Source organism: Lygodium microphyllum, chromosome 21 (assembly GCF_053477565.2).
Source record: "Lygodium microphyllum isolate KBCC chromosome 21, Lygodium_microphyllum_v1.1.10, whole genome shotgun sequence".
Classification (NCBI taxonomy): domain Eukaryota; kingdom Viridiplantae; phylum Streptophyta; class Polypodiopsida; order Schizaeales; family Lygodiaceae; genus Lygodium; species Lygodium microphyllum.
This window is the reverse complement of record NC_141155.1, coordinates 112,298,966-112,309,454: the sequence shown is the minus strand read 5'-3', so window position 1 is coordinate 112,309,454 and position 10,489 is coordinate 112,298,966. Positions and strand designations below refer to the sequence as shown.

The 10,489-nt window shown below is 47.4% G+C and overlaps 1 protein-coding gene across 3 annotated transcripts in view; it reads right to left on the bottom strand.

Moving 5' to 3' along the window:
* Positions 1-465: 465 nt before the first annotated feature.
* Positions 466-10,489, bottom strand: part of LOC148018438 (polypyrimidine tract-binding protein homolog 1-like) — a 66,715-nt gene continuing 56,691 nt past the window's right edge. For 2 of the 3 annotated variants that reach the window (XM_087662310.1, XM_087662312.1), the window contains 2 exons: positions 1,474-1,586; positions 466-1,395 (listed from right to left, as the gene is read on the bottom strand). In XM_087662310.1, the coding sequence (XP_087518436.1) occupies positions 832-1,395; positions 1,474-1,586 (677 nt within the window). In that variant the 3' untranslated portion in view covers positions 466-831. The remainder of the gene's footprint in view (positions 1,396-1,473; positions 1,587-10,489) is intronic. The other variant, XM_087662311.1, reaches the window with a different exon arrangement.

The window sequence follows — 10,489 nt, the reverse complement described above, 5'->3', positions numbered from 1 at the left end:
GGCTGAAACACAACATACCCCTTTCATACCAAAAAATGTACATCATATTCTATCACCCAAACAGCAACTGCACAGAACGTGCGAGGAGACTGCATACACTGATTTTAAATTATTGTTCTACAAACAATGGGATCCTGATTCGAAATCTTATGTCTGCATGCCCATCAAAAAATTATCATTGTGATAACATTTAAACGCTATCATCGGCCATGAAAAATCAAATGCCCTCCCATTAACAAACATCCATTTCCAAGATACGTTATGAGAATTGTCAAAATAGATAATAAAACCAAGGCTGCTTCGATAGACAATGTTTTTAATACTTTTTAGTTTTTTCTGTAGCTCAATCACTTACATCAATTTACCAATATATATTATTAGCATTTTCAGAACAGATAACAAACATGATAACTTTATGCTGCTTAAATGAACAAAATGTGATAGAAATATGATACATAGAGCATATACAACTCACGCCAAACTGACTTGCAGCATGGATGCGTTATTGAATACCATTCAAGCTTGGAAATCTAAACAATGTCAAGGTAGTCAAAAGCAAAAACGGGCTGCGTTGTACAATGATTAGTAAATAGAAAAGTTTCACTCACTTTAGAGACGCATTGGACATCATGGTCTTACATTACAATCTTGGAGTACACCAGCAATTGGCTGCCCCATAAAGCCCCATATAAAACTACTCACCCAGCTCAGCTCAGAAATTACAAGAGGAGTCCCTGTCAATTCTTACATTTGAAGAAAGACGAGCAGTAACTCTTAGTCAAGGTGAACAGTTCACACTGCGTGTGTAACCCTCGCAACACATGTAGTACTTCACCTGTAATAATCAGTCGATCCATTAGCAGGGGGCATACTAGACAGGGCAGGCCTATGCATAGGTGACTGCTGGCTGTATGGAGCAAAAGAAGGCATCTGTGGCATAGATGGTCCCATCTGTGGTCCTGGACCTGTTGAGAGAAAGGTGGATCCCATTAGACCTGCAGGAGGCCCTGCTGATTGAAAATAAGGTGCAACCGGAGTGGGTTGTGACGAGGGGAGCACAGCCAATGGACCACCTCCAGGGCCTTGAGAGGCAAATGGACTGCTATAAATTGTATGCGCAGGATGGATCCCCATTACTCCAGAACCTGGTAAAACCCCTTGAGTCGATCCATATCCCCATGGTCTGGCTTCCAGGGGACCCATAGCAGAATTTGGCAGCAGTCCTGCACCAACTTTGACTTGGTTTCCTAAGTGGATGTTTTGCACAGCAGGTGGAGGAACTGCAGCCATAGATCCACTAGGCATTGAAGATGATGGCTGAGGACCCAAAACTGAAGGCAAACTGTGTGGATCGGGAAGAGTGTAATCTCTGCTTCTATCACTGCCCTGTAAACCCTAAGTGTTTATAGAAAATAAGCAAGAATGAAATATATATGCCAGGATTTAAACAAAGCAGGGAAGCGAATAAATCACCTTGACATTAAGATCTGTATGCCTGGAATAAGACAGATGAAGCTTACAAAAACCGCCATCATAAATGCAGTGACCTTGCAAGGCTTCTTTGGCAGCAACAGCAGTAGGCACATCTGCAAGAAAATATTTACATTTGTTGCGTGAAATAGCAAATAGCAAAAGTAACAGAGTCAAACTGACAAGAAGAAAAGGAGAGACTTGCTCAATTGAAATACTGTCACAAGTTCTTGGAGATAAAACACTTCAAACCTAGCCTATCCTATACCCACAAGTATGCTACCTGGACAGGCCCCAATCCCCTAACTCCTACTCAGAAACTTGTGAGCAGAATACAGCACCCCTGCCCTGTTTCTCCCTCCCCTCCAACACTTTCTCTGTTTTGAAGGCTTGAGGGCCCTGTCATAACCAGCTCCCTCTCAGCTTTTCCACAACCTCACTTACTCAGTTACACCAAAAGTGGATGCTACAATTCTCTATTTACTGAAACACACCTTGCATAACGGATGGTTTACACTTCCCTCTAATCTACTGTAACCTTGATTCCACAGGCACAGAGAAAGATTCCATATCCAAAGGATTGGCTCCCAGTCTGGAAACAGTCAGGCTTGCCAACCGACCGTGGAAAACTAGAGTTCAGTAAAAATTGAAACTGTTTGGAGAACACACGTTCCTGCTGCACAAGAAATACCACATCATCAAATTAATGCGCAGCTTCAAGGGCCACTTCTCCGGAGCACGCGGAGCATGTTAGAGATTGGCATTCCCTGGACAGTCAGGTGCAGATCTGAGCAGTTTCCAGCAGCTGCATCAGGCAGTCCATGTGGCAGGCAGCTGACGTCAGGAGGCAACACGATGCGTGGTAGGAAGGACAGCCTGCAGCAGGTCAGACAGTTTTTGTCCAGTTAGCTGCATTTAATGCAGCCAACCTGCATTATTCCATGTTTTTTTGGTCACAGGTCGGACAGTTTGGTCCAGTCCCGACCTGCATTATGCCATATTTTTTTGTGGCCTATTTATTGGCCCCCGTCTCCACTCTTTTTCAGTTCTACTCTCAGTTTTCCAGGCTGCAGACCCTGGAGACTGCCCTCAGGGTTTACGGAGTGTGAGATCTTCAAGGTGGAGACAAACACACACATACTCTGCACCCGTGTACATATCTGCATCCTTATAAAGCATTCTTCACTACAGATTCTCTGTCTCTCTCTCTTCTTTTTTTTTCGTAAATCTCTCTCTCTCTCTCTCTCTCTCTCTCTCTCTCTCTCTCTCTCTCCATACACTTCTGCACTGCTTCACTCCGACATGGTATCAAAGCATTGAAGGACCTGCCTGAAGAGAAGATTTCAGCACAACACAAGGCTGCGTTTTCAGCGTTCAAGGATGAGCAGGAGGGCTACGCATCAAAATAAGGCTGCAGTGAGCCTGAACGTGCGAGAAAGGAACTGATTTGCTGAAGCTGCTGCTGATTTTTGCTATTAGAGAAGGAAAAAGGCTGTGTTTTGGGCCTTCAAGTGAAGATTTTACATTTTCATCACCTTCGGTGGGTGAAGGAGCGGGATGAGTGGCAAAGAGCCTAGCGAGCTGCTTTTTGTGTTTTGTGTAGGCATTGTAGGTGAAGATGTCTTCTAAGGCTAAGACAGAGATTCAAGCAATCATGGACTAGAAGGTGCCCGTGTTACCAGCTCTTCCATCAAATCAAATGCTCGATGGCACACTCGTAGTCTGTTATGATCTGGTGGAGCCTGTTATGGAGGCTACTCATCGTCCTTCCTAAGACGAGTCCAAACTCTGTTCCAACGATAAGTTGGAATTGGCAAAAACTCAAGCACATTGGAACAAACTCAATGCTCGCATTTGCTCAGTTTTATTTCTCTCATGCACTACAGTTGTTCTCTCTCATATGGAGCATTTGACGGTGACCCGAGAGATATAGCTGGAGCTTGATCAGATGTATAATCATAGGACCATCATGAAAGAAGTTTCATTGTAAGTGCAAATCACAACCTTAAGTGTCAACAAGTCATCTTCTATGTGGGACCACATTAACAAGTTGAGGCAACTTCAAATGCAAGTACAAAATGCAAGGAAGGTAATCACTTCTAAAGACATGGCGATAACTCCTCTTTCATAGCTAGCGCCCCATTTCAGGGGGTTTTATTCCGCCCTAATTGCTTCAGGGCAGTGGGAGGAGTTGGTTCCTATGGTCTTGGACCAAGAGAAGCATTGAAAGGAACCAATGCTTCTAAATCTAAGGCCTTAGTTGGTCAATCTTCTCAAAAGAAGGGGAAGGACCAAAAAAAGAAGAAAGAGGACAAATCAAAGAAGAACAAGGAAAAGCAATCCACTTGTCACTTCTGTGGCAAGATCGGTCATTGGAAGAAGGATTGCCCTAATAAGGAGAAGGAAAAGGATAATGAGAAATATTCAAAGGATTTCGAAGCGGTGGCTATACTCCCTCATTGACTGCTTTCCTCCACTTGGAGGTGGTTGAGGAATTGACTCTAAAGGCCTCTGATACTGCGTTGACGGCCCCATATACTCAGAAGTAGATTATTAACAATGGTGCCTCACAACACATGACTCCTCCTTTAGCAGCAAGTGTTGCTCAATTGCGGCCTTCCCATGGCCAAATTCTCATTGGTGATAGTTCTTCTATCCCTATTCAAGGACGTAGTGACAAGCAGATTATTCCAAACGGACGAGGTGGTGCCTACACATTTGAGGTGCTTTATGTGCTAATCTTGGGATACCATCTACTTTCAATGCACAAGATTAGTGCCCTTGGCCTCTTGGTCGAATTTAATGTGGATTCTTTTCAAATTCTTAATCGTGGATCAAAACAAGTTCTTTCTTCAAGCTATGAGGAGAATGAAGTCTATAAGTTGCGATATTCTTCTACCTTGACTTCTCTTTTTCTTACCTCTCAAACTCAGTTCGAGCTTTAGCATGCTTGGTTTGGCCACCTCAACTATGATTACCTTCTAAAGGCATCTAAGGGACAACTTGTTTGAGGTTTGCCAAATGTTGTGGTACGCTAGCAACCCTGCATATCTTGCATTCTAGGGAAGCAAACTCGTGACGCTGTTCCCAACAAGGCTTGGAGGCGGTCTTCAACACCCTCAGAGCTTGTTTCTTCCGATCTTTTTGGACCGATGAGGACGGAGTCCCTTAGAGGAAGCTTGCATTTCATACTGATTGTGGATGATTACAACAAGATGACATGGGCTTATTTCTTGAAGCTGAAGTCGAAAGCTTTCTTCCACTTTACGAATTGGTTGCTCTTTGAGGAGAACCGATCAAGTCGGAAATTGAAGATCTTACAATCGAATAAGAACGGAGATTTTGTTTCTAATGAGCTTGTTTATTTTTGTGCAGATCATGGTATCCACTAAGAGTTTGCTAATACAAACACCCCTCAAGAGAATGGCATACTGGAGCGGAAGAATCGCTCATACCATGATGGAGCATCATCATCTTCAAGACCAAGTACCGCAATGATGATATGTTGGACAAGCACAAGGCTCGCCTTGTTGCTAAAGGTTTTGCACGACGCCCAAGCATTGATTTTCATGATATTTTTGTTAGAGATCATAGCCTGCTTTGGAGGGCAGCTGCACAGTCAGTTGGACTGTGCAGTCGGACTGCCACATGGCAGTCCGACTACCTGCAGCCCAGTCGGCTGCATTTAATGCAGCCGACTTATTCCAGGCTGCGCCCTATTTTCTGGCACCCCAGTTCATGGCAGTTTTCGACTATTTATAGTCGACATTTCCAGCAGTCTGGACACTCTTCTCTGTCGCAGATTACAGACCGGTGCCGTGCAGTTTTCTGTCTCTGTTCACAGATTTCAGACAGCAGACAGTGGAGACTGCAGCAGACTTCGAGGTGGACAGCAAGTCGCATCGTCGAGGTGGAGACACGCAGTCCAGCGCACTGCGCCCGTGTATATCTTTGTATTCAGCATTCTTTATACAGCAGATCTTCATTGTCCACTGTCTCTTTCTCTCCCTTCTCTCTCTGCGTTCTCTCTCTCTCAGTCCTACGCTTCCGCACCGCTGCACTCTGACATGGTATCAGAGCAGTATTTGAGGGCTGACTGAGCGCAGAATCAACCTGAAGAGGAGTTTCCATCGCGACACAAATTTGCGTTTGTTGCGTTTAAGGGCAGACAAGAGGGCTGCGCCTTGGAACAAGGCTGAAACGAGTGTGGGCGCACAGGAAAGGAGTACAGGTGGTGGATTTGCTGCTGTTTACTGCTGTCTGACGCGGAGGAAGTTTGAGTTTTCAACCTAAAAGTGCAGGTTTTGCTTTTTCATCGCCTCCGGCGGGTGAAGAAGCTTCGGGACGCGGAAGAGCCTTAGCAGGCTGAGTGTACCCAATCAGAGGGGGCTGCTTTTGCGTTTGAGAAGGCATTGCAGGTGAAGATGTCTACAGAGATGGACTTGGAGTTCCAGGCGATTATGGACCGGAAGGTGCCTGTCTTACCGGCTCTTCCTACAGATCAGAAGCTCGATGGCGACAACTACCGCATTTGGCGCGTTATGATGTTGGCCATCCTTGAGTCCTATGATTTGGCAGAGTTGGTACAGAAGGATATTGACCGGCCTTCGGTAAGAGATGAGTCCAAACTCTCTTCCGCTACTCGTACGGAGTTGGCCAGGGCCCAGTCTCATTGGGACAAACTGAATGCCAGGATTCGATCATTTCTCTTTCTATCATGCACTACAGCCGTGATCGCTCACATCGAGCACTTAACGGTGGCTCGTGAGATATGGCAAGAGCTTGATCAAATGTACAATCGGATGACCCTGATGAAGAGGGTTTCTTTGGAGGTACAGATGCGGACCTTGTCCGTCAATAAGTCTTCTTCGCTAAGTGAACACATTAACAAGCTAAGGCAGCTACAGATGCAGGTTCACAATGCGGGGAAGCCGATTTCCTCCGAAGACATGGCGATCACACTATTGTCCCAGTTGCCGCCACGATTCGGTACATTTTACTCTGCCCTTATTGCTTCGGGGCGAGAGTCTACTCTTCGCTGGGAAGAGTTGGTTCCTATGGTCTTGGACCAAGAGGAACAGTTAAAGGGACAGAATGCTTCCAAGACGGAGGCGTTGACAGGTCAAGCCTCTCAAAAGAAGGGGAAGGAACAAAAGAAGAAGAAGGGGGATAACAAGTCCAAGAAGGACAAGGAGAAGGACAAGGACAAAGACTCCACATGTCATATTTGTGGAAAGACTGGCCATTGGAAGAAGGATTGCCCTGACAAAGACACGAAGGACACCAAGAAGAAGGATACCAAGGATTCTGGAGCGGTGGCTGCACCCTCATCAGCTGCATTTCTACATCTAGTTGTCATTGAGGACGCTTCACCAAATGCTTCTGATGCTGCGATGACGGCTCCCCAAGCTCGAGAGTGGATTGTTGATAGTGGTGCCTCACGGCACATGACTCCTTCATCAGATGGTGTTGCCCAGCTGCGACCTTTGCGTGGGCAGGTTCTCATTGGAGACAGCTCTTCAGTTTCTGTTGCAGGTCGGGGTAAGATGCAGCTTATTCCGGATGGACGAGGTGGCACCCATACCTCAGAGGTTTTGCATGTACCAGGATTAGGGTACCATCTCCTTTCAGTTCATAAGATTTGCTCCCTTGGTCTTTTGGTGGAGTTTGACAGTTCTACTGTGCGAGTCCTTGATCGTGAATCGAGGAAGGTTCTATCATCTGGATATGAGGAGAACGGCATTTACAAACTGAAGTCTTCCACTGCCCTCTCTACTCTTCTTCTTACCTCACAGTCACAGTCTGAGTTATGGCATGCTCGGTTTGGTCACTTGAACTATGACTATCTTCGGAGGGCGTCACGTGGACAGCTTGTTCGAGGGTTGCCGGATATAGTGGTGAGCCAGCAGCCATGTGTCTCCTGCATACGGGGGAAGCAGCATAGAGATGCCATTCCCCACACCGCTTCGCGGCGGTCTACTTCTCCGATGGAGCTAGTATCTACGGATCTATGTGGCCCTATGAGGAATGAGTCCCTGCGTGGGAGCTCGTACTTCATGTTGATCGTGGATGACTACAGCAGGATGACATAGGCCTACTTTTTGGCACTAAAGTCAGAAGCTTTCTCGCACTTCAAGGATTGGCTTCTCTTTGAGGAGAACCGATCAGGCCGGAAGTTGAAGACCTTGCGATCCGACAAGGGAGGTGAATTTGTGTCTAATGAATTTGCTCGGTTTTGTGCAGATAGAGGAATTCACCAAGAGTTTGCCAATACCAATACTCCTCAAGAAAATGGTATTCTAGAACGGAAGAACCGCAGTGTGATCGAGATGGCGCGCACCATGATGGAGCACCGACAGACCCCTCAGGTTCTGTGGGCCAAGGCTGTGGCTACTGCAGTCCACATTCTTAATCGATCCCCTACTTCGGCCGTGGAAGGGATGACTCCATTTGAGGCTTATTTTGGGACGAAGCCAGATGTTTCTTACTTTCGAGTCTTTGGGTGTGATGCCTATGTTCACATTCCCAAGGCTCACCGTGATAAATTTGAAGGGCTTCCCGAAAACAGGTATTTGTTGGCTACAGCTCCCAATCCCAAGGCTACCGACTGTATGATCCCGTCAAGCGGGATGTATATACTAGTCGTGATGTGCGGTTTGTAGAGGTTCCAACTACTTCAACGGGTGAGGAGCATCCCATTCTTGGAGATCCAGGGGCGAGTTGGGCTCCTTCTACAGTTCCACTGGAGCCCGTGCCTTTTGATTATGATTCTGTTTCTGACACAGAGTCTACTGTTCCACCGGACCCTTCTGAGGAGTTACCACCGGTGGATATTCCAGAGTCTTCTGCTGATGGAGAACGACGAGGGGAGGTTCAGCCTCCTCCTCGCTGGGCCCGTGACACACTCCGTGATTCAGGGATCGAAGGGGTTCCTGAGGAGTGGGGACCGCAGGATGGTCCGCGGCGGTCACGGAGGCACCAGGCGCATTCTTCGGAGCTTGTTTGCTCCAATTATTGTTTGATGTCCCGTGTTATGCAGGATCGAGAGCCCACCTCCGTGAAGGAGGCTTTACAGTTTGCCCCATGGAAGAAAGCTATGGAAGCTGAGTTGGAGGCTATTGAGAGGAATGGCACTTGGTCACTTGTGCCACGCCCCCCGAAGAAGAAGGTGATTGGGGTCAAGTGGGTCTTCAAGACCAAATATCTCAGTGATGGTACTTTGGATAAGCACAAGGCTCGCCTTGTTGCTAAGGGTTTTGCTCAGCGCCCAGGGATTGACTGTCATGACACCTTTGCCCCCACAGCTCGTATGGCAACCATTAGAGCTGTTCTTGCTTTGGCTGGCCATAGGAGATGGCCTATTTATCAGCTGGATGTGAAGTCGGCCTTCCTGAATGGTGATTTGAAGGAGGAGATCTACGTTGAGCAGCCTCCTGGCTTTGGTTCTTCAGATGGGAAAGTCTACAGGTTGAAGAAGGCCCTGTATGGCCTCAAGTAGGCCCCGCGAGCTTGGAACGAGAAGATTGATTCGTTCCTCCAGTCTCAGTTGGGATATCGGCGGTCCAAGGCCGATCCGCAGCTGTATGTTCACACTTCCGAGGATGGTTGTGTGCTGTTTGTATTATATGTTGATGATTTGATTGTCATAGGTGATGATGCACAGCAGGTCCAGGAGACAAAGTCAGCTTTACATCGGACGTTCGAGATGACGGATTTGGGGCTACTCCATTTCTTTTTAGGCCATGAGATTTATCAGTCTCAGAGGGGGATTTTTCTCTCCCAACAGAGATATGTACAGGAGCTCTTGGTGTCTTTTGAGATGGAAGATTGTCGGGCCCTCTCTACTCCTATGGATCCGAACTGGAAGGCCACTTCCCATTCAGCTTCTCCTTTGGCGGATGCGTCCCACTATCGACAGTTGATAGGGTCCTTGATTTGGCTTCTCAACACCAGGGTTGCTCTATGTTTTGCTGTTGGGCTCTTGGCAGGGTTCATGAGTGAACCTAAGACGGTGCATTGGCAGGCTGCTCAGAGGATACTTCGGTATCTGAGGGGGACGTCTGATTTGGGGATTCATTACCCCACAGGGACAGATGGGTCAAATCTTGTACTTGCAAGTTGGAGCGACTCGGATTGGGCCGGTGACGTGGACCACAGGCGGTCTACTACAGGTTACTACTTTACTTTGGGTGCAGGTGTTATTTCATGGAGTAGCAAGAAGCAGCCCACGGTAGCCCTTTCGTCTACTGAGGCGGAGTATCGGGCCGCGTCTTCCACCACATGCGAGGTTGTGTGGCTTCAGAGATTGTTGGAGGAGCTTGGGTGCCCCCAGACTCGTCCTACATAGCTGCGATGTGACAATGAGAGTTGCATTGCCTTGGCAAGGAACCCTGTTTTTCATGCCCGGACGAAGCACATTGAGATTCAGTACCACTTCATCCGAGAAAAGCTTCTGGATGAGACCATCACTGTGGAGTATTGCAAGACGGAGGACAATCTTGCGGATTTGTTTACGAAGGCGCTTCCTCAGGCTCTACTTCGGCAACATTCCAGATCCCTCAGGCTTCTGCCCTGTCCAAGCTCTGAGAGGGGGTGTTAGAGATCATAGCCTGCTTTGGAGGGCAGCTGCACAGTCAGTCGGACTGTGCACTTAGACTGCCACGTCGCAGTCCGACTGCCTGCAGCCCAGTCGGCTGCATTTAATGCAGCCGACTTATTCCAAGCTGTGCCCTATTTTCCAGCGCCCCAATTCATGGCAGTTTTCGACTATTTATAGTCGACATTTCCAGCAGTCTGGACACTCTTCTCTGTCGCAGATTACAGACTGGTGCCGTGCAGTTTTCTGTCTCTGTTCACAGATTTCAGACAGCAGGCAGTGCAGACTGCAGCAGACTTCGAGGTGGACAGCAGGTCGCATCGTCGAGGTGGAGACACACAGTCCAGCGCACTACGCCCGTGTATATCTTTGTATTCAGCATTCTTTATACAGCAGATCTTCATTGTCCACTGTCTCTTTCTC